This window comes from Microcaecilia unicolor, chromosome 4, assembly GCF_901765095.1.
Source record: "Microcaecilia unicolor chromosome 4, aMicUni1.1, whole genome shotgun sequence".
In the NCBI taxonomy this organism is placed as follows: domain Eukaryota; kingdom Metazoa; phylum Chordata; class Amphibia; order Gymnophiona; family Siphonopidae; genus Microcaecilia; species Microcaecilia unicolor.
The window spans coordinates 212836278-212861635 of record NC_044034.1 but is presented as its reverse complement, the minus strand read 5'-3'; the positions used below and the strand labels follow the sequence as shown (position 1 = coordinate 212861635).

At 43.1% G+C, this 25358-nt stretch overlaps 1 protein-coding gene across 1 annotated transcript in view; it reads left to right on the top strand.

Annotated features, from left to right (window-relative positions):
* The window catches only part of TSPAN32 (tetraspanin 32), a 133016-nt gene that overhangs the window by 51027 nt on the left and 56631 nt on the right, over positions 1–25358 (top strand). The window contains exons 3-4 of the mRNA XM_030201214.1: positions 2584–2698; positions 20030–20127. Of these exons, the coding sequence (XP_030057074.1) occupies positions 2584–2698; positions 20030–20127 (213 nt within the window). The remainder of the gene's footprint in view (positions 1–2583; positions 2699–20029; positions 20128–25358) is intronic.

The following is a 25358-nucleotide window of genomic DNA, read 5'->3' as shown; positions in this document are numbered from 1 at the left end:
GGTATCACATCGTGTAATGTCTTTTGGAGAGGGTGTGGTTAGTGAAAGTCCTTGGGAGGACCTTAGTGTCCTTGGCGGCATGTGGCGGATCATCCTATTCTTCAGATACTCGGGGCCATTTCCTTTCAGGGCCTTGAAGATCAGACATAGAGTTTTAAATTTAGCCCTGTATTATACTGGTAGCCAATGAAGTTTTTGCAAAAATGGTGTGATGTGGTCACGTCGCTTGCAACCTTCTATGAGTCTGCTGCATTCTGAATCAACTGGAGCTGGTGCAGGCCCTTTGTAGTCAGACCATTGTATAGTGCGTTGCAGTAATCCAGTCTTGATGTTACCATGGCATGCACAACTGGGATAAGATTTACCTTCTCAATGTAAGGAGAGAGGCAACGTAGCTGTCGCAAATAGTAGAAGCAGCTCTTGAAGGTTGCTTGGATTTGGGGAATCAGAGTAAGTGCTGAATCTAACTGTATTCCAGATGCTATTACAAAGTAGGTGCTCCCCGTGCTGCATTGGGATGCCTATATCAAAGCGCCCCTCATTGTTAACTGGGTATGGGCACTGAAAACTAGTGGTACCTGGATAACTTCTAGCTCTGTTATAGACCATCTCAGCACTATCCAGAGAATGCTGAGATTTTCAGCAGCATTATCTGGTTGTGTTTTGTTACCTTTCAAAATAGCAATACATGATCTGATCTTAATTAAGAGTGAGTATTGTGTTTGGGTCATCTTTCATAGCTCAGACTTCCCTGAGGTGTCTTCATCTAGATCCATTAGATAATCACACCTCAGTTTCAAAATCTGGTTACTGCAGAGATCCTTATTGGCACTGGACCACAACATCAAGAATGTAGTGCTGAATTTCAATGATGAAAAAGTAATAAAACAATAATGGAAAAATAATAAATAGTGAAGTAAATAATAAATCTCAAATGATGAAGTGGAAACGATCATCATTTTTAAAGAGCATTAGCATTATTCACATGACCTACATATTGTATTGCACATTAATCCATAATATAGTAGCCTTTCTCAAATAAGAAGGTGTCCCATTGACTCATACATTCGTTTCCACTTCATCATTTGAGATTTATTACTTACTTCACTATTTATTTATTGTTGGGCGAAACACGGCCAGTGTCGGGCATTTGTTTCATATACAGTATCTTCAATAAAGTCTTTTTGGATATTATACTGATCTGCTAGTTTGTTTGCCACCCTCAAATGCCATACCCAGCTCCATCACAGCAGTATGCAGGTCCCTGGAGCAGTTGTTAGTGGGTGCAGTGCACTTCAGGCAGGTGGACCCAGGCCCCCCCCCCCACCTGTTACACTTGTGCTGGTAAATGGGAGCCCTCCAAACCGCCCCCAAAACCCACTGTACCCACATGTAGGTGCTCCCCTTCAGCCATAAGGGCTATGGTAATGGTGTAGAGTTGTGGGCAGTGGGTTTTGGGGGGAATTTGAGGGGCTCAGCACCCAAGGGGTGGGAACTATGGACTTGGGAGGTATTTAATTTTTTTTTTACGTTTTACAAGTGCCCCCTAGGGTGCCCGGTTGGTGTCCTGGCATGTGAGGGGGACCAGTGCACTACGAATCCTGGCCCCTCCTACAGCCCAATGCCTTGGCTTTGTTCGTTTTTGAGCTGGGCGCCTTTGGTTTCCATTATCGCTGGAAAACGAAACCGCCCAGCTCAAATCCGCACAAATCCGATGCATTTGCCAGGGACAAACCATATTATCGAAAAAAAGATGGACGCCCATTTTTTTCGAAAATACAGTCTGTCCCGCCCCTTCACGTACCTGTTCTCGGACATAGATGGGCATTCGCGTTCGATTATGCCCCTCAATAGTTCTTTATTCAAAGATCTGACATGGGCCGTGTTTCAGCATGTTTCTTCTTCTTCTTCTTCTTCTTATTATTATTATTATTAAGCTTCCATGCACCTACTGTTACTCTGTTTTCCACTCTGTATACATTCCCGGAGTTGGTACTCTCCTCTCCAGAACCTGTAAGCCACATTGAGCCTATTGCTATGCGGGAAAATGTGGGATACAAATGTAATAAATAAATAAATCACAGCACCTGTGTCAGGGGTCTGTCACATATGCAAGGCAAAAGTCTAGATGAAACCATTAAAAAAATAGTTCAGGTCTACTTAACAAAAGTAACCGCAGCAGCTGCCAGACTGGTGCCAAATCTCATGCAGATCATTTCTTAACATAAATGATTTTCCATTGTTTTCCTGTCCTTCAGTGTTTTTTTTCAAGATCACTCATCAGTCTTTCCTACATTTTATCAATCTATATTACGACAGATGTATGGGGAAAGAGTATTAGTCTAACAGTATGGAAAAATACTCTGTATACAGACCAGGCATAATTCCTACTATATGAACTTCACTTCCACATCACTGCAGTTCATATACTTCCCTTCAGAGCTGACTGCTGACTGCAAAAGAGTTTGGAGGACACATTTAATTCAGCAAAGTTGAAAGCCCTTGGTTACTCTATTACATGGTTATTTTCCTATTTATTAAATCCACTCTTTTCCCAACTTGTGATCATCTCCTATTTTTCAGCTCCTGGGTCTAGCTGTGAGCATACTGACCATTGTTACCCGCTACAGCAACCATTTCACAGTAATCAGTGATGTGACCTCAGAGACCAATGCCTACCGAATCATTCACAGCACGGGTAAGTGATTTTTCATCTCTCCATTAATGCCCAGCATTAGTTTATAGAAGGCAAATCCCCTGAGATTTAGTACACCTCTATCAGAGAAATGTTTTATATATACACCATTCTGTACAGTGTGTTGGATCATAAGGATTATACATGTGACTGAAATGTGTTACTCATTTAAATATATCTGAAGAATTCCAAAATATTCTAGTATTTAAAATCATATTGATTAGAGTGTTGCCAACACATTACAGGCAGAAGAAAACAAAAGAGAATGAAATATTTTATTATCCTTTACGAAACCAGGAAAAATATATTATTAGGGCTGCACATTTAACACGTTAATAACACGATTAATGTGTTAACCCCCACCCTTTTTTTTTTACAAAGCCACACTAATTCCGACACAGCCCATTCAAAGTTAAAAATTACCACTTTGCCAAGTCTCTCTCCCTTTTGTTTTTTCCTGCCGAAACCCCCCTCACCTGAGCTCTGGACCCCCCTCCCGCCGAAGTCTGGCTACGCCCCTGCTCTAGGTACGGTAAATATTTTTCTTTTCCTGGAAGGAGTCCCAGGAAAAAAAAAACTAATAGAGTTATAGTGGGATTTGAACCCATGCACTTGGTTTACAGTCCACTGTACTTTCTGCTAGACTGCTCCTCTGATCTGCTTGCTCCTTTGTTCAGAATGGCTAAAATATCTGCAGCTGATATACAGCCTGGTTTTCCTTTCTGGTTTCACTTTCATGGGAGAGAGGGGTGGGGCAGCAATCACTGGGGGATTAAGGAGGGTCCATGCCTTAATCCCTCCAGTGGTCATCTGCTCCATCAGAGCACCTTTTTGTAACTTGGATGTGATGGAAACAAGCAGGGCTGCCGAGAGTGGGAGGGGCAAAATTCCCCAGGCCCGGGCCTCCAAGGGGGGCCCAGCGCTGGGGTCTCTCTCTCTCTCCTGCTCCTGACAGGACCCGAGTGATCGCATCCCGACAGGAGCAGGAGAGAGAAAACTCCAGTGCCGGGCCCCCCTTGGAGGCTGGGGAGGACCCAGAGGAGCAGACACTGCAGGTCTTCCTTCAGCGCTGCTCTTCTGCCCATTGCTTGCTGAGTGGCTGCTTTTCCTCTCATGCGCGCATGCTCGGTTTTGAAACCGAGCATGCCCTGAGAGGAAAAGCAACTGCAGGGGCAGGCAGTCGGCAGAGTAAAGAGTCAGCACTGGAGGAAGACATCTTCTGCTGGCTGGGCCTCTGGATCCCCACCAGACAAGGTATTTCAATCCTGTTGCGGCAGCGATTGGGGAGGAGGCGGCAGTGGATGATGATTGGGGGGGGGGGCCCGGAAGCAGCCCTGCCCCGGGCTCAGTTCAGTCTCTCTGCAGCCCTGGAAACAAGTTTAGATAAAAACGTCTTTCTTTGTAGACATGGACGTTTCTTTTCATTCTAAAGTCTCTGTTGGGCATCCTATTTTTGGACCTTCCCTAGTCCCGCTCAAAACATGCCCACAACGCCAGCCCCCCTCTCTCCTCGCTATTTGGACAAACTGCAGTGTGAAACATCCAGATTCTGACTTTCCAAAATCGGGATTTGGACTTTTTTTAGCAGATGAACATTTTTAAGGCATTTTGAGGCATCCATCTGCTTTGAAAATGAGCACCTTAGAATGAGTGTCAAAATTCTGGATCTTTCTGCTATGCTTTGAGCATGGACAAAACTCTGACTTTGGTGACATCTTCCAGTGGCAGTCAGTTGTGCCCATACTCTATTGCAAAACATGGCTACACATAAGTCACATAAAAAAATATGTGCCGCCTTCTCGCCCTGCATAATCCCTGGGGTAATTTTTTAAAACCCTTTTATGCATGAAAATCCTTTATATGGAACAATAGAGGCTGTGATATACATGCAGATAATCCACAGGAGAGTAATGCAGACCAGAGTGAAAGTAGAAATACACTTCTTATTAAAATCAATTGCCCGATATGGTCACTTTTCACCTCCCAGAGGCTGTGTCAGGGGCTTATCATTCCACTATAAAAAAAAAAACACATAAAAAAAAACAAATAAATAATTTAAAAAACATATTAATTAAATAATAATATAATAAATTATTAATCCAGTTAAAAGGAAGTAATCCAAATAAAAACTAACCCAAAAACAAGTACAGACATATGTTAATTAACAACATAAGCATAAAAATATTATTCAGTCAGGGGCCCTTTTACTAAGCCGCGTACGCACCTACGTGTGCCGAGCATGCCTCAATTTGGAATTACTGCCCAGCTACCGCGTGGCCCGGGTGGTAATTTCATTTTTTACGTGTGTCCACTATGCGGGCAGTAATCGGCATTTGAACACTACCCGGTTAATACGTGAGACCTTACTGCTAAGTGAATGGATGGCGGTAAGGTCTCAGACCCAAAATGGACGTACGCCAATTTTCATTTTGCCGCTTGTCCATTTTCGGCCCCCGAAAAAAGGCATTTTTTACAGGTGCACTCAAAAATAGATCTGCGCGCGTCCAAAACACTCGCCTACACTAGCACAGGCCACTTTTCAGCGCACCTTAGTAAAAGGACCCCTCAGTATGTTAAGACACATTCAATTATTAATCTTCAAAAAACATACATACAAAACATAGGGCCCTGTTTACTAACCAGCTTATAATCAAAATAGTAAAACGCCTATATTGAGGCGTATTTTCAAAGCACTTAGACTTACAAAGTTCCATTGTAACCTATGGAACTTTGTAAGTCTAAGTGCTTTGAAAATGAGCCCCATTGTGACCCAAATCGGGAGATAGACGTTTATCTCACAAAAACAAATAAAGCGGTATAATCGAAAGCCGAATTTGGACGTTTTCAACTGCAGTCCGTCGCGGATGCGGACAAAGTTGATGGGGGCGTGTCGAAGGCGTGGTGAAGGCGGAACTGGGGCGTGGTTATCGGCCGATCAGAGATAGGCGCCTTTCGCCGATAATGGAAAAAAATATGCGTTTTTAGCGAGAATTTAGGACACTTTTCCTGGACCCTGTTTTTTCACGAATAGGGCCCCAAAAAGTGCCCTAAATGACCAGATGACCACTGGAGGGAGTCGGGGATGACCTCCCCTGACTCCCCCAGTGGTCACAAACCCCCTCCCACCACAAAAATATGCCGTTTCATAACTTTTTATGTTCACCCTCAAATGTCATACCCACCTCCCTGGCAGCAGTATGCAAGTTACTGGAGCAGTTATTAGGGGGTGCAGTGGACTTCAGGCAGGTGGACCCAGACCCACCCCCCCCCCCCCCACCTGTTACACTTGTGCTGGTAAATGGGAGCCCTCCAAACCGCCCCCCAAACCCACTGTACCCACATGTAGGTGCCCCCCTTCACCCTTAGGGCTATAGTAATGGTGTAGACTTGTGGGCGGTGGGTTTTGAGGGGGATTTGGGGGGCTCAACACCCAAGGGAAGGGTGCTATGCACCTGGGAGCTCTTTTACCTTTTTTTTTGTTTTTGTAAAAGTGCCCCCTAGGGTGCCCGGTTGGTGTCCTGGCATGTGAGGGGGACCAGTGCACTACGACTCCTGGCCCCTCCCACGAACAAATGCCTTGGATTTATTCGTTTTTGAGCTGGGCGCTTTCATTTTCCATTATCACTGAAAAACAAAAACGCCCAGCTCACAAAATGTCGAATAAAACATGGACGTCTATTTTTTTCAAAAATACGGTTCGGTCCGCCCCTTCATGGACCCGTTCTCGGAGATAAACGCCCATGGAGATAGACGTTTTTGTTCAATTATGTCCCTCCATGTCATGCTAGAGGTGCGCTAATGTTTTTAGTGCATGCTAAGCATTAACATGCGCTAACTATGTAGATGCCCATAATATTCCTATTGGCATCAACATAGCACGTGCTAATTTTTAGCGCACCTTAGTAAACAGAGCCCATATTGTTATATATGCCTCTTAAAAAGCAACTTAAAAGGGACATATTCGTATCAGAGTCCCTTAAAGGCACATATACCTGATAGCAGCTGAAACAAACACTATAACAGCAAATTCAAATTGCCTAAAAAAATCAAAAAGAAAACACACAGAAGCTCTAAAAAGCCAAGTCAGCTCAAGACAGATTGATACTCAAATTCAACAAAAGTTCAAGGGGTATGTTTACTAAAGCACGCTATAGGCATGTTAGTGTTTTTAATGTGCATTAACGGTCGACGTGCGTTAAACACTAATGTGCCCACAGGAATGTATTGGCGCGTTAACGTTTAATGCGCCTTAACTTTAAAGGCGCATTAAAAACGCTAATGCACCTTAATAAACATACACCCAAGTGCTCAAGTTAGACACATTTCATAATAATTTCCTTACGAAAAGCAGCAAATACTTAAGCTCTTCGGTAACCTCCTCCTCTCGCAGAAAAGCAACCACTTGGATGCTCAGATTCCATTATAGAATACTAGTGTAAGATGGCATCTGTGCGCTTGCACAGTGTCGATAACTAGCATAAATGGGCATGTGTACATGCAACATTTTAGTGCATAACTTACAGGATTCTGTAAAGTACACATTTAAATGTAGCTCATTTCCCATGCCCAGCTGTGCATGCCCCCTTGTATTTACACCCTAAGTGAGCGGTGTGGTAAAATTATACACCCAGATACCATTATAGGCTTGGCATGCAGCATCAAGGTGCCAAATTTGTGAGGCCTAGTTCTAGAATTGCTTCCAGGGTGCACAAGATACACCCTCAGAATAAAGAACAGGCTAATACTGCCTGTATATGTATAATGCAGTTAGAATATAGATAAGATACATTGCAGGTATGGTAAATATTACTGGAAATGTGTTCTATAGACGGTCAAGCATATTTTCTATCTCTCAGAAATAAGACTGTGTTACATTTTGAACAGTGCATTCGTTTTTCTCTGGGGAGGGCGTAGCCCTGCTCTGACCAGAGAACTTAGAGCCTAGTAGGCTACCCAGCAGATTTCAGTTAGTGGTTTGGGTTAGTCAGGAAGTGAGAGGGTAAATGTTACTCAAGATAAGCAATGCCATGCCCTCATGTACATGCAAATATTGTATATCCTAAGCACAGCTAATGACAATGCATGTCCGCCTTACACACTCAGAAAGAAACATGGATGCATTACTTTTCAGAACAATTTTAAGGTCGCCTGTGGATTACTTGCTTAGGTTTTCACTTGTAGAATGGTATCTTATTGGTGATACAATTATGCTTTCTGAACTAAATAACAAGTGGCATAATCCAGATACAACCAAATCTACTAAAGTACGAATGGAATAAAGCAAAAGTTCCAAATGTCTAATTATAAGGCAGTAGTTTTGTAAATCAGTTTTTCACCCAGGTATAGCACTTCTTAGTACCATATATTTATATTATTTTAATTAAAGAAAAATATATCTCACAAGCAACCTACACTTGTTACAGAAAAACAAAGATATAAAATAGAGAAGAAACGGAGAAACTTAATAAAGACAATTGCAAATCTTTTTCTTAGACCCCTAACAAGCGTGGGGGGTAGCTCGTAAAACAAAATGGAGAAATTAAGTTAACATTTCAAGTTATAAGCTATAACATGTTAAGTCCTCAAGATGCAATAATATAATCCAACTAGTTATTAATACCACTAGAGATTTTCTTTAGGCCCAGAAAAGCTCTTGAGTGAATGGGTTTGTCGGCAGTGCCATGCTGGGATCGTTAGCGCAGTGTGGTAACAAAGGCCCTTAACCGACTAAGATAACCACATAAAACGCAGTCCTATCTTTATATGGTTCTTCATAGCCAGTTAAGAAGTCTATCACGTAGGTCTAGTCTTTATATGAGAATTGGTACTAAAAAGTACTACACCTGGTCATTTAAATAGTTTTGAATAATGGACCATTTATTGATAGCAGAAACATGAATTCAATACTCTGACCTGTATCATAATGGCAAAGACCTCTTTGAAGAAAAGAAGTCTGTCAGACTAATACCTCTGGCTGATGATCAATACCACTGGCTGCTAGTGTACAACTGGCCTATCCTAGATTTTCAAAAATTATATGGGCCAAAAATCTTTCTGAACATCCCATTACTACTTATGTTTATTGGCTATTTGCTATACTGCCTGTCAGCACAACACATCAAAGCGGTTTACAAAACTAAATAAAGTATAGAAAAGGAAAGGAACTCCAGCATTATATAGGAAATAATTAAGGGGTGAAGGGAGGGCAGGACAAGGATGAGTCACGGCATTACCCCCCTCATTCTATAGCTTGGCATCTAAATGTCCACCATATGCATGAGATTTATAGAACACTGGCATTCATGTAGGTAAGTATTCACTTGCACATTAAGGGCTAGATTCTATATAGGGTGCCTGAAAATTCCATGTGGAAAAAAGTACGCCTAGGCATATTCTATAAACTATGCCTATAGTTTATAGAATAGGCTTAAATTTCCACGCGATAAATAGAATACGCCGAATGCCTTTCCAGACAATGCCTAAATTAGGCACAGAATGGGTGTATTCTATAACAATGCACATAGATGCCCATACCCGCCCATGGCCAAGCCCCCGTTTCAACTATGCAACTTACAGAATATGCTTAGTGAGTTGTGCACCTAAATCTTAATGAATGCCAATTAGTGCTGATAATTGCTTGTTAACATCCAATTAACAGCGCTGATCAGCTAGTTAAATTAATTAAGTTTCATGCCTTGTCCTGCCCTCCTTACAACACTTAAATATACTTCGATTTCCACGTGGAAGTTAAGGCGCTTACATGAGAGTTTTGACACCGCTTCCAGCTAAGTGCTACTGCTTTCCGTTGCCCGCCAGGGTGGGCCTTTGACTAGTCTCTTGTGCTCTTGTGTTTGCTTTTCTTGTACAGCTAGGCTGTCTTACTATTTGCCTATATTGTATGCTTAATGTTTTGCTTTGCATTAGATAGTGTTAGGATGTGCAGCTAAGCTGCTTATTGTTCTCTCTTCTCTTACGTTATTGCTGAGCTGTTTGTTTGCCTGTTGCCTTGTGTTTCTTTTTGCTGCCATTAAAGCTACCTTAGTTTACCTCCATGTGCAATCCAGTCCAGTTCTTTGAAATACTCTTGTCTCTATGGGACTCGGTCTACCCAGAGGTGGTTGTGTGATTCTCACGCAGCCACCCCTGGGCCAAGGGCTCACAAATGTCACAAGAACACTTTAAATAACTAAAATACCTTCCCTAAGGGAGCCAAATAGATGTTGAATAGAAATGCCGACAAGGCTGAACCCTCTATCCACGGTTACCACCCAAGACACTGTTTGGCCACTTTGCACACACAACGTTCGACTCAATAAATAAGATTTAAACCATCGATATACCTAACCCCTGCAGTTTAGGTTATGATCATCTCTAGCCCTAACCACACTGAATCAAGGAACTGTCACTTCCGAACATCAGATCCCTGGCCCTTACAGCCTGAATGTTGAGAATTCATTATATCTGCCTGAGAGCATCTTTCAGATCCTTCCACAATTAGTGCATACCACCACCATGTAGAAGGTAACCCATCTCTCTACAGGCTTTTGTTCAGATTTTGCGGAGCTTCCTTCTATTGAAGCCTTCTATCATGGCCTTTGCTGTGTCTTAGTACCTCAGCATGGTGCGGAGCACTGAAGACATGTGCTCCAATACGTACTTCTGAGGCTTTTTCCTTCCTATGTTTGCAAGATGAAACTGAATGATTACTAATTTGATATATGCAATTTTATAAGACACCTAGGAGTATATGCTTATTGATAAGACTCTCACAAAATTGCCTGGGTTAGGTCTTATGTTTGGTGACCATCATATCAGCACACAGTCATTGAATTCCAGGACTTAGGGGGCCTTTTACAAAGTGGCAGTAACCCAACGTGGGTTTACCATTCGCTAATCCGGAACTACCATCGGCACGTGGCCGCTGATGGTAGTTTCAGCTGCAGCATGTGCTTTTTCCAGTGCTCCAGAAAATGTTTTCTGTAGCACAGCACTATCCCGATGGTAATGGTCATTGCTGTGCAATGCCTGGTTACCGCCAGGTCACTGCGGGAGCCCTTACTGCCACCTCAATGGGTGGCGGTAAGTGCTCCCTGCCGCATGGCCATGTGGTAAGGGTTATCTTACCGTGTGGCCATTTTTGGGGGGGCATTTTACCCACTGTGGTAAAAAGGGCCTTGTTGCATGGGAAAAATGACCCCTGCTACTACTGTAGGGCCCTTTTTCCCACAGCTTAATAAAAGGACCCCTTAGTGACTGATCTATCCCACACACAGTTGTTCAACAATACGGTGTTGTTCAACATGTACCTTAAGCTCCTGCCTAATCTTTAATTAGTCAGTCTTCCAACCTTTTTTCTTAGGCTACATGGTGAATATTCTTTGCACACCTTCCCCCTGTTTACAAAGCCACGCTAGCAGCTGTCATGCGCCAATGCCGACACAGCCCATTGTATTGCAAAAGAGCCTTATCCTTCCACTTGAAGCAGATTAAAACCTGTAGAAAGTCCACCCAGCTTTTTTCTTTTGATCCAAATAAACCTGGGACTGCAGTAACCTTGTGCAGTTCGCACACTTTCTCTAATTTGATAGAAGATTGTATCTCTTTTCTTTAAGCTCAGGTGGGCTTGTCGCTGGAAGGGCACATCAAAGTTCATAATGTCAGAGCCATGGTAGAATAAGTGGCCCACCCAGGGTTGGTTTCCATGGAAGAGATCAGCAGAGCTGCCACATTGAATTCTGCCTGCACAGAGGAATTCCAGATGCGACAGTAGGCTTGGTGGAATTTCTTTGAGGTTTAGGATACAACCCAATCCTCTCCTTTCCTGACACACCCCTTCCACAGGCCCATTGTTTCCAGGTTTGGAAAAAAGAATCTGGAATGACAAAAGCAGGGCTTTTTTTGAGGGGGTACTTGGGAGTACTGAGTACCGACACCCTTTCCATTGTCTGCTAAAATTGACCCATGGACCCCAAGTTTTAATGAAAGAGCTCAGGCTCTACACACCAATTCTGCCTCATCATAGATTCTCTTACTGGTTGCAGGAGGCCTAGCTGTTGTGGGATGGGTCTCTCAGTGATCACCCAACCCCTAACATTTGAGTACTGGCACCTTTTTTGCTAGAAAAAATGACTGGACAAAAGTGACTGCAAACAAGTCTGTCGCTACCCCTTGGCACTCTTGTTTTTTAATTTCCCTCTTTTTTTGTTAAAGGCAACATAGCTAGGGATTCCCTTACATGAGGACTATTTACGTTGCTTTTCCTCAAATAATATGTTAATCCGTTCGTGAGCCCTTGAGCTTAGGCTGAAGCTTAGGAAGGGTCTTTGGACCAAACAGGTGCTATGCAAACCCACAGCCACAAAGCCCTGCACACTCAGGATACTCAACCAACACCAGCAGAAAAGGGAGATAGATCACTCAGGCGGGTTTCACGGCCGAACAGGAACCCACTCGTACAGAGTCCAAGTGTATGGGCCTCATGGCCGATCTGGAACCGAGTCACACACTAGGGAACTGAAAAAGCACAATGAGGGGTCCCAGGAGGGACTGGAGCACATGCAACGCATACAGTGCTAGAGACACAAGGGAAGGGCAACAGACAAAAAGCTGGCAGGTACAGGCTACGACCAGGGGAAGAGAAAGCCAAGGACAGAATGGGACACAGACTCTATAGGAGTGAAGCTCCACAGGAACACACTAGGCTATACCATACAGCACACAAATACACTAGGCTATGCCACACAACACCCATGGGAAAAGGGAAGCCACCTATAGGAATACACAAGGCTGTGCTACACAGCACTCAAGGATTAAGGGAAGCCGGAATACACAGGACTGTGTCACTCAGCATTCAAGGGTCAAGGGAAACCACACACAAGGCTGTGTCACAGAGTCAAATAACAGATACTAGAGACAAAGGGAAAAGCAAGCAAACAGGGAAAGCTGCCTTTACATACACCTGACAGATAAGGAGCAATGCTTACAGGACTCAGGAGACAAGCACAGCAGACAAAGAGTTAAAGCAGGCTAAAGGGAAGGGCTACTAACAACACTCACGTCAGGAAGAAGTAGGGCTTACACTGTAATCAAAGGTTTAAAGCTAACAAAGGAAAAACACAATGTTCCTACCAGAACTCAGCAGCACACAGAGACAGAGCAGACAGAGCACCCACAGGTGCAGGGAAGCCAGGTAATCAGGGAAAGCAGCTTAGCTAGGGTAACAAACAAGCATACGCTGGGAACAACCAGCACACAGAGACAGAGCAGACAGAGCACCCACAGGTGCAGAGAAGCCAGGTAATCAGGGAAAGCAGCTTAGCTAGGGAAATAAACAAGCATACGCTGGGAACAACCAGCACACAGAGAAACTACGAGCAATGAGAGGAGAAAACAACTCCCAAGAAAGCACGGTGTGCTACTAGCACAGACAGAGAGAGGGTAACAGGCTTCAGCTGACCAGGATCAAACGCTAAAGCATAGACTGAAGGGAGAGGTAGGCTTAAATAGATCTGGCCTCAGATGTCAGCTCAATCCCTATCAGGCCAATCAGATGCGAGTCCCAGTCATTCCCCTGCCTGTCTTAGCAGAATCATAACAGAATGCAAAGTTGCTTACCTGTAAAATATGTTTTCCAAGGACATCAAGATACTATTCCAAGCACCACAATCAGCAAGTGAAGGCTCCCGACATCACAGTTTCTGAAAAGGAAAAAATAAAGCTACGCTGGCTTTCATACGCACAGCTTGTCTGCATGTTTGAGAGCCATCTGAGCATGCACAGAGCAGCCATGCTTATTGAGTGACTGTTCTGCGGATGCTCAGACCAACTGGCTTCCCCCATATCGCATGCAAATGAGCTATGTCGCAAAAGCAATGAGCAGCTCATTTGCATGCAATTCTCTTGGGAATCCATCTGTATTTCCAAATTGGTAATTTTTACCGATTTGAAAATACGGATGGATTCTTAACAGGGATCTTAGTGCATCTGGGCCTCGAGTGTAGGTCTGTAGACGGCTTTCTATTCAAGAGCTCCTAAATACAATGAAGTGTCGATTTAATTTGTAGATAATGTCTCTATATGTGACTCTTCTGTCAGAGCTCATTTGTACTGTGATTCATGTGACCTGGCTGTCCAGGAGCTCCTGTCCCAGAATCCAAAATACTCTAGAGAATTTTTTAGATGTGATTTAACAAGCAGTTATGCAGTCAGTAGTGATGCCAACCATGTAACTGCTTTTTTAAAAATTCACATTGGATAAATATGTAACTTTGGCAATTTAAATTATTAAAGGGCCCTTTTATTGTGGTGTTCTAAGCCCTAACATGGGCTTAGCACACCAAAAAACACTTACCACAGGATGCACTAAAGTGTCCTGCAGTAACTTACCTGTTTGCACGTGTTAATTGCACGCTAATATTTTTTTCTATTTATTTTTAGAAGGGGGCATGGCATGGGTGGAGAGTGGGTATAGGAAGAGTTAACCAGTTAGCACAATTACATTACCACGTGCTAACTGGTTAAGAACATAAGTATTGCCATACTGGGACAGACCGAAGGTCCATCAAGCCCAGTATCCTGTTTCCGACAGCAGTGGCGTAGCCAGACCTGAGATTTTGGGTGGGCCCTGCGACAGTGGCCAATCTATGTTACAAGTACCTGGCAAGATCCCAAAATAGTAAAATACATTTTATGCTGCTTATCCTAGAAATAAGCAGTGGATTTTCCCCAGGTTCATTTTAATAATGGCTTATGGACTTTTCTTTTAGGAAGCTATCCAAACCTTTTTTTAAACCCCGCTAAGCTAACTGCTTTTACTACATTCTCTAGCAACGAATTCCAGAGTTTAATTACACAATAAGTGAAGAAATATTTTCTCTGATTCGTTTGAAATTTACACTTTGTAGCTTCATTGCATGCCCCCTAGTCCTAGAATTTTTGGAAAGAGTAAACAAGCGATTCACATCTACCCATTCCACTCTACTCATTTTTATATAGACCTCTATCATATCTCCCCTCAGCTATCTTTTCTCCAAGCTGAAGATCCCTAGCCGCTTTAATGTAGACTTAACGTGGGAGCCCTTACCACAAAGGGCCACTGTTCCCTCTAAACTCTGCGGGAGTCCTCCATTTACATTCCTGCCAGTAGGGGGTGCTGTTTCACTATCACATTTTCAATAGTAATGTACAGGTAAGCTATGTAGGACTCCAGGGAACCTGATGTCCCTAGCAAATGAAAACACAATATTGAAGTGTCACCCCCCCCCCCCCCCCCCCCCCCCCCCCCCCACACACACTGGCAGCAATGCAGTTGGAGGACACCCGCTCAGCTTGGAGGGAACAGTGGTAAGGGCTCTTGCGTTAATTTTTTTTCCAGTGGCCACGCACTAATGTTAACATTAGCATATGGCTAGAAAATGAAATAACTGAAAAAGGCATGGGAAAGTTCCGTGTTAGGATGCACAAAGCCCATTTACTAGTACAGCTTATTAAAAGGGCCATTAAATGGCCAAAGTTATATTAAGGAGCATTTTCGAAAGAAACGTCTAAGTTGGAATTTGGATGTCTTTGTAAAACGTCCAAATTTGGAGGCGGTGAAAAGGTCATTTTTGAAAAAGATGGACGTCCATCTTTTGTTTTCGAAAATACCATGGACATCCTTGGATTTGGACGTCTTTGATTTTAGGCCATTTTCGAAAACAAAAACGTCCAAGTCTAAAACGCCCAAAATCAAGCCATTTAGACATGGGAGGAGCCAGCATTTTAGTACTCTGGTCCCTCTGACATGCCAGGACAGCAATCGGGCACCCTAGGGGGCACTGCAGTGGACTTCATAAAATGCTCCCAGGTACACAGCTCCCTTATCTTGTGTGTTGAGCTCCCCAAAACCCACTACCCCCAACTGTACACCACTACCATGGCCCTTACGGGTGAAGGGGGCACCTATATGTGGGTACAGAGGGTTTCTGATGGGTTTTGGAGGGCTCGCTGTTTCCTCCACAAATGTAACAGGTAGGGGAGGTGTGGGCCTGGGTCCACCTGTCTGACGTGCACTGCACCTACTACTAAACTGCTCCAGAGACCTGCATGCGCTGTCATGGACCTGAGTATGACATCTGAGGCTGGCAAGTAATATTTCTAATCGTGTTTTTTGAGATTGGGAGGGTATAGTAACCACTGGGGGAGTAACGGGAGGTCATCCCTGATTCATCTGGTCATTTCGGGCACCTTTTTGTGCCTTATTCATAATAAAAACAGTTCTGGGTGAAAACGTCCAAGTTTTAGTCCTGGACATCTTTGCTTTGTTCCATTATGGCTCAAAGACGTCCAAGTCTTAGGAATGCCCAAGTCCCACCTTAACTACGCCTTCAATACGCCCCCTTGAGATTTGGACGTCCTTGCGACGGACTTCTGAGAAAGACATCCAAAATCGGGGTTTGCTTATACCGATTTGGACGTCTCTGTGAGATGGACATCCAAGTGCCGATTTATGTCACTTTTTGGATGTCCATCTCTTTCGAAAATGAGCCTGATTGTTTCTTGTTTATAGAGTGCTTGATGTACCACCTAAGGAGGGGACGCTTAAAGCAGTTTACAATCTAAGGGGTCCTTTTAATAAGCTGCGGTAAAAGGAACCCTGCGGTGGCATCGGCTCACGGGTTTGCCGTGCACCGAGGCCCCCCTTTACTGCAGTGAGTAAAATACCTTTTTTTAAAAAAGGAACATAAGAACAGGTATACTTGGTCAAACCAATGGTCCATCTAGACCAGTATCCTGCTTCCAACAGTGACCAATCCAGGTCACAAATAATTAGCAGAAGCCCAAATTAGTAGCAATATTCCATCTAGAATCTCAAACAGTAGCAACATTGCATGCTATAAATCCCGGGGACAGCAGTGGCTTCCCCCATGTCCATCTCAATAACAGACTATGGACTTTTCCTCCTTGAATTTATCCAAACCTTTCTTAAACCTATATATGCTGACCACTGTTATCACAACCTCCAGCAGCAAGTTCCAGAGCGTAATTATTCTTTGAATGAAAAACTATTTCCTCGTATTTGTTTTAAAAGTATATCCATGTAATTTCATTGAGTATCCCCTGGTCTTTGTACTTTTTGAAAGAGTGAAAAATTGATTCACTTTTACCTGTTCTAAACAACTCAGGATTTTATAGACTTCAATCATATCTTCCCTCATCCGTCTCTTTTCCAAGCTGAATAGCCCTAACCTCTTTAGCCTTTTCTCATATGAGAGGAGTTCCATCCCCTTTATCATTTTGGTTGCTGTTCTTTGAACCTTTTCTAATTCTGCTATATATTTTTTGACATACGGCAACCAGAATTGAACACAATACTCAAGGTGAGCTCACATAGCCATTTTCCGGGGGGAACCCTTAGTATCACCTATTTAGGAGGCAATAAGGGCCACTGTGCTAACCCGGTGGTAACCAGGCAACATGCGGCTGCTGCGGTAGCCTGGTGGCAATGCCGGATCACCACACGGCAAGCCAGTTATGGGCTTGCCACACTTTTAGTAAAAGGGCCCCTAAGTTAGGAAAAGGAAAGAAATGCCAATAATCAAAGTAAAGATGAAGGAAGAAAGCAGAGGAAGGAAAAAAAGTCTATGGGTTCTTTTACTAAGGTGTGCTAACTAGGTGTTGCCAAATGGATCCAGATTCACCTGACAGGGTTGGTCCAGTCCTGGGTTTACCCCACTGCATGTAGGGATTTGTAGTCTTGCTTTTCTTAGGGAATGCAATGGGGAAATGATCAGAAGTACAACTCCCTGCATGCAATGGGGTACACCCAGGACTGGATCAACCCTATCAGGCAAATCTAGATTCAGTTGGTAACCCTACAGATTTAGTGTGCGCAAGAATTGCTAAGAAGACCACTTTCTACCTATGGGCTTCTTAGCTTAGCATTTAGCGTACGCTAATCATTAGTGAGTGTTAAAGATGTTAGCACACCTTAGTAAAAGGATGCCTGTATGTTTTAAACTGAGGTATGGTTGAGGCCAGTGTTCCGAGGTATCTAGTCAATGATACCTGAATGTGGAGTTCCCCAAGGATCCCCTCTATCACCAACTCTCTTCAATCTAATGATGTTACCTTTAGCCAAACTTCTAGCCAATCAAAACCTTAACCCCTACATATACGCAGACGATGTTACGATTTACATTCCATTCAAACATGATCTAAACGAAATAACCAACGAGATCAACCAAAGTCTCTAAATCATGCACTCCTGGGCGGATGCATTCCAGCTAAAACTCAACGCAGAAAAAACACAATGTCTTGTACTCACCTCACAACACAACAAAAATAACTACTCCACCATAACCACACCATACTGTTCTTTCCCTGTCACACAAAATCTAAAAATTCTTGGAGTTACCATTGACCGAAATCTCACACTTGATGCTCACGTGAAGAACACAACAAAAAAGATGTTCCACTCCATGTGGAAACTCAAAAGAGTAAAACCTTTCTTCCCGAGATATATCTTCCGTACCCTGGTACAGTCAATGGTAATAAGTCATCTGGACTACTGTAACGCATTGTATGCTGACTGCAAAGAACAGACTATCAAAAAACTCCAAACAGCCCAGAATACCACCGCCAGACTCATATTTGGAAAAACTAAATATGAAAGTGCTAAACCCCTAAGAGAGAAACTTCACTGGCTCCCACTCAAGGAACGCATTGTGTTCAAGGTCTGCACGATTATACACAAAATCATTCACGCAGACACCCCAATCTACATGCTAAACCTTGTGGACTTGCCTCACAGAAACGCCAAAAGGTCATCCTGCAAATTTCTCAATCTGAACTTCCCAAGTTGTAAAGGACTGAAATACAAGCTGATACACGCCACCACCTTTTCTTACATGAGCACGCAGTTGTGGAATGCATTACCTACAGCCCTGAAAGCGATCGATGAAATAACTAACTTCCGCAAATCTTTGAAGACATATCTCTTCAACAAGGCCTACAAAGAGAACCTGTAGCCTTACACAACTACCTCACCAATCCACCCAATCACTAAAGTCCACCTTCTATCCTACCTAATACCTTCCTTCTCTCTTCCCTTATTCAATCTTTGTACATCACTAATTGTATCTGATATCATGGAATGATTATGTCATAACCAAACTCTGTAAGCCACATTGAGCCTGCAAATAGGTGGGAAAATGTGGGATACAAATATAATAAATAAATAAATAAATAAATAAAATAAATGATGAAATGCAGCTGCTGAACAGATATCGTATCCATTTAAAAATGCCTCTACTATATGCCCCTACTATATTGGTTTAACATTATACATGAATTTTCAGCTGTGTCATTGGTGCATTTAATTGCTGAAGATCTGTATGATTTTAAACTGAGAGGCCCTTTTACTAAACTATGGTAAGCCCTAATGTGTGCGTACTGCAGGTTAAAATCCACTACCGCAGAGTGCGCTCAGGCGCCCTACAGTACTTTTGTGTCAGCACACGCTACCCATGTGCTAAAAGAGTAAAATATGTTTTTAGCACTGGGGGTGTGTTTGGGGGCAGGCATCCCAGTGCTAATTGGTTAGTGCAATAACAAGCTATCCAATGTACGCTGCCATAGGGAGAAGTAGTGCGCTGCAATAGGGAGCTGTGCGGGTGTCCCATTTGCAGCCTGAGACCCTGAAGAAGTAGCGAAATGCTGGCCATCGTCAGCTCAAGGCAGCATGTGAAGGACCGCACAGCGGGAGCAGCATCCGATGAATAAAACTTGTTATGCTTAAGTAGCGATTTATGCACAAGAAAACTAGCTATATTTTGTTTTCACTTCAAAAGAAAATTTACACATTGAAAAGTGTTTTTTGACCACAGCAAATGGATTTTGTTTAGTACTGTGGCACCAGGGTTTTTTGCCTATGATGAAGAGAGGACCATAGTGTCCGTTTAGCTCTGTGTGATCGAGTTTTGGTCTCAGAGCTCTTTGAGGCTTTTTCCCTGTGAGTCATTTTGCATTGAGTGGATTCTTTGTTTCTTTTTGAATATTGTTGTGTATCCACACCACAAGTTTAGTTGCTTAGTGAAATTAGATCATGGCCACTGATACAGAAAATTGGAAATACAGCCCTTTTACAGTTGCAGTAACAGTGGCTTCAGCGTGAGGGAAAGCCCTGTTCTACTGATACCGCAGGCCACTTATTTACCGCAGGGCCCCTAGTCTAGCCGCCACTGAATATTTACCTGTATTTTCTTTGTGTAGTCACGTCTTCTGAAAGATGTTTGAGCTGCCTGAAGCTCCAGTTGTGGCTAGCCTCTGATATCTGTGTTTGTTGTGTCTTCACAGCATTCTTCAGTGGGATGTGTCTGAGTGCCATCCTGGTCCTTTCAGCTCTTCTGAGCACCGCTGCTCTGGTGCGGGAATCTGAGTGCCTCATGGCAGTGGTAGGTGAAATAAGGCTTTCTGAATCCTTACATCATTACCTGGGTGGCAGGGGGATTGGCAGCTGAAAATGGAAATGGAACTCAAGACTAGATGGTGAAGGTAATTAGTTTTCAAGTGCCAATCCCAGTTCATATGTTAAGCTCTTTTTAACTGAAACATAGATTATTGTAAGTCCCTTTTGTGAAGAAAGTGTGTTTTAAGCCTGTAAAATGTATTAGATATTTTCAGTGCTTTTTTTGAGGGGGTACTTGGGGGTACTGAGTACCGGCGCCTTTTCCATTGGCTGCTAAAATTGACCCATGGTCTCCAAGTTTTAATGAAAGAGCTCAGGCTCTACACACCAATTCTGCCTTGTCATAGGTTCTGTGACTGGTTGCAGGAGGCCTGGCTATTGTGGGGAGGGTCCCTCAGTGATTATCACCCACCTCTGAAGGGTGGCCTAGCATTTGAGTACTGGCACCTTTTTCACTAGAAAAAGTGCACTGGATATTTTCCTGTTTTAATTATGTCCTGAAGTGTACTTCTCCTATTTGGCCGGCAGGAAGCAAGCAGCAGCAGCAGCATACTTTTAAATCTTGTTGACTGGGCTCTGATTAGCCTGGAGTTTGAAATTACATAGCAGTTGTTGCTGGCTATTGCTTCAGTCTTAGCCCAGGAGAAGAGAGAGACAGATCTCTTTGCTAAGGCTCTGTGAACAGATATATGCCCTGACCTCTCCAGGTACTTTCTAGGAAGTTAGTAAAATTTTAGTTAATGTTATAATCGATCCATATTTCAGTTACCTGTTATTGTTTGCTAGTTGCACTATTTTGTTCCACTGTTCGATTTTTAAAAGACAATACACAATATTTAGTTTATTGCCTCTTTGTCTGGACTGACAAAAAATCCTGGTGGTTTGTGTGTTGAGTCTGTGAGTGCTTTCTGGGAACCGTGGGACCACTGGGAGTGTGATCCCCAGTAACCTAGAAATCACTGGGAATAGTTTGAGAGCGGGAGACTCGCCCAGAGGCGGTTGGGACCCAGTCGGTGGGAGGAAGGTGCTAGTGTAGAGCACAAGCAGCAGGTGCAAGCAGACCTGAGCTGTGCTGGGGATAGACCCTCTAAGTGGCTGCGAGGTAACCCCAGGTGGGTAGCTAGGTGTTTCATGACACCTTTATTTGAGAATTTCTGTTAAATTTAAGAGACTACATTTATTACAAAATACGGCAGCAAAACATATTTTTAAGGCTTGGAAATTTGATATAGCTTCTCCTTTGTTGGCCAGACTTCATTGGCTGCCTGTACATAGCAGGATTTTAAAATTATTATGTCTTGTTTTCAGATTTATGTCTGGTATAGCCCCAGAATATATGACCCATTTGCTTTTCTATCCTAGACAATGTTTATGTTCTATTGATCGGTTGTTATTATATCTCCTTGCTATTAAAAGGCATTTGAATGTAGAGAATGCTTCATACATCTTTTGTCTATCATGCTTCTCTTTATAGGTCATGGATTTGATATACTGTCTTTCTTTGGTACAGCCAAAGCAGTTTACATATTATATACAGGTACTTTTTCTGTCCCTAGTGGGCTCACAATCAAAGGGCCCTGTTTACTAAGTCATGCTGTAGGCGTGCTAGCGTTTTTAGCATGCGCTAATACTAGAGACACCCATATATTCCTATGGGTGTATCTAGCATTAGCGCATGCTAAAAACACTAGCACACCTTAGTAAGCAGGACCCTAAATGTTTTGTACCTGGGGCAGTGGAGGGTTAAGTAACTTGCCCAGGGTCACAAGGAACCACAATGGGAATCAGATCTGGTTCTCAGCCCACTGCACTAACCATTAGGCTGTTCCTTTTCATTTCTAATATACCAACCTGCAAGTCCTCAAAGCTACTTCATTTTGTCACAAGGATTTTTCTTCCCTGGAGGGCTCATAGTCTAGATTTGTACCTGAGACAGTGGAGGATTAATGAGGTGCAGTGGGATTTGAACCAGGCTTCCCCTGGATCTCAGCCTGCTGCTCTAACCATTAGGCTACTCTTGAACGAAAGAGTCATCCAGCAGAGTGTAAATGTATGATTAAAGATGTTTCTTTTCATTGTGTGTTAAACATCTTTTTGTTTCACAAGTTTTTGAGGAAGACCTTGAGTTGATGGGTTGCTTGACATATTTTTTTGTATTCATTATACTCTGTTCTTAATCAAGCAGGTATAGTTTAACGGTCAGTATTCAAATGTCAGCGTGTTTTTTAAACACCAGCAAAGCTATTCCATACTTCAGCACCATTATTCAGATAGAGGCCCTTTTACTACACTGCGCTAAAAAGTGGGCCGCGTTACTTTTAGCGTGTGGGTTTCCCACATGCTAAGACCTCTTTTAACACAGCAGTAAAATGGCTGCGCTTTCCTTTTTGTAATGGGCACACACTTATTTCCCAATCAGTCCATGACCATTACCGCAGGAGCCCTTACCGCCACCTATTTAGGAGGTGGTAAGGGCTCCCGCGCTACTCCCAGGCTAATCATGCAGCATGCAACAATGTACCCGCGCTGCTTGATTGGAGCAGGGCACACCTACTCTCCGCCCATATCCACGCCTCCCATTCCAAAAAATAAAAACAATTTTTTGGCACAGGATTAGCATGCACAACTTGGCACACTATCGCGGGATGCTTCAGGAGTGGAAAAGTAGCCTAATGGTTAGTGCTCAGGTTTAGATCCTGGCAACCTTGGTTCGATTCCCACTGCAGCTCCTTGTGACCTTGGGCAAGTCACTTACCCCTCTATTGCCCCAGGTACAAAAATATATTGTGAGCCCCCTAGGGACAAGGAAAGTACCTGTATGTAATGTGTACAGTGCTGCGTATGTCTAATAGCTCCAGGGCTTTTTTTGAGGGGGTATTTGGGGGTACTGAGTACCAGCACGTTTTCTGTTACTGGTTGCAGGGGGCCTGTCTATTGTGGGGTGGGTCCCTCAGTGATCACTCGCACCCCTAAAGGGTGGCCTGCCATTTGAGTACAGGCACCTTTTCCACTAGAAAATATGCACTGAGTAGCTCCATAGAAATGATTAGTAGTAGTAGTACATAAGTATTGCCATACTGGGACAGACCAAAGGTCCATCAAGCCCAGCATCCTGTTTCCAGCAGTGGCCAATCCAGATCACAAATACCTGGCAAGATCCCAAAAAAGTACAAAACATTTTATACTGCTTATCCCAGAAATAGTGGATTTCCCCCAAGTCCAATTTAATAATGGTCTATGGACTTTTCCTATAGGAAGCGGTCCAAACCTTTTTAAAACTCCACTAAGCTAACCAACGCAATCCCATGGCAGTGCTTTTTGGCATGCGGTAGGCACACGCTAATACCGCAGCTTAATAAAAGGGCCCCATAGTGAGTGCTACTGAATATACTTATCCAGCAGTGAACACCACTACATGTAAAGATAGCAGCAGTATTCAGCCACTGTCTGGATATCTAAGCAGTTTAACCCACCTGGTTACAAAGCCACGCTAGCGGCTGGCGGTGCGGTAATGCTGACACAGCCCATTCATTTTGAATGAGCTGTGTTGGCATTGCCGCGTGGCTTTGTAAACATGGGGGTAAGTTAGGAAATTTCCAAGGCTAATTTTCTTACCTCATATTTTATAACGTTTGTGCCTAAACACTCAACTTTACCTATATGCCAAGAGGGCAATTTTATTAAAACCTATTTCTATACATTAAACAGTTAAACAGTTTTACCCATAGAAATGCCTTTTAAACTTGCCATTTTATTAATTTTGTGTTGACTGAAAAAAAAAAGCATTCTCTTAAATTTGGTTTAAATTTACTACTGGCTAATTTCATAGCTGGTCTCCTTGTCCCAAAACTATTTGTTTATTAAAATGTAAATATCACCTTCAGAATTCCCAGAGCGATAGCTTTTGTGTTTATATTATTTGGTGTTATTTGTAAGCCTCTCAGTTCAGCTGGTTTCGCTTAAGTGGTATAGAAGTGTTTTTAAATAAATCCAGAATGGTGTCATCCAGAGAGGACCAGCAGCTACAAAAGACTTGGGCAAACTTTTGGGACACACTGCAACCTGCAGCGAGAAGCAGAATTTTGAACTAAGTGTAAATGGGGTAGTGGCAGGAGAAGGAGTAAGACCAGAATACTTGTGCTGGGAGGGGGATCTGGAATTGAGGGGGGGCATGGGGGGAATAGGGGGAAGGGACATCAGGGTAGTTGTTTTTGGGGGGGGGAAACTACGTAGGGGGGGGGAAGTGAGCAGTGGGAGGGAGAGATGAGAATTGGAACAGAGGATATCGCTTGTTACATCATGGGAGTGAGAATGGGGGAGAAAATGTAAATCGTTTAATGGTGAACATTTTCCACTGTATGAATCTCACTGTTAGCGGTATGTTCATGTATTTTGCAGGGACTTGTACTTGTTACCTTCAGTTGTGGTTCATCAATAAAAAAGATTTAAACATAAATCCAGAATGGATAAGTAAATAAATAATCCAGGTAGTATACAAATATAGGGGTACATAAGAGTTGCCATACTGGGTCAGACTAAAGGAGCATCAAGACCAGTATCCTGTTTCTAACAACAGCCAATCCAGGTCACAAGTACCAGACAGGATCCTAAAAAGATTCCTTGCTACTAACCCCCACGGATAAGCAGTAGCTTTCCCAGGTCTGTCTACACTCTCCCTGGGAACTCCGTGCATCAGGTAAATCTCTCTTATCTGTACCCTTCTCCTTCACTGCAAACTCCAGATTCCGTTCCTTTTACTTTGCTGCACCATACCTCTGGAATAGACTTCCTGAATCAGTACATTAAGCTCCAGCTCTGGCCATCTTCAAATCTAGGTTAAGAGCCCACCTTTTTGAGGCTGCTTTTAATTCATAACGCCTGTTCACTGTTTTATCATTCCCACCTTAAGTAATTCCTTATCTCTTATTTGTCCTGCTTCTCTGTCTTGATTGGATTGTAAGCTCTGTCAAGCAGAGATTGTCTCTTACATGTTTAATGTACAGCACTGTGTATGTCTAGTAGCACTATAGAAATAAGTAGTAGTAGTAGTTATAGACTTGCATTGCATTTACTGTAGTAGGCATCTGACCTAATTTAAAACCTGGCCTCCGATCATTATACGGTAAGACATATTTGATAGAGTAAATTGCAATTCCCTATTAACCTGCTCCATACCACAAATTTAAACATTGTAGTTGGCATTTTCTTAAACACCAA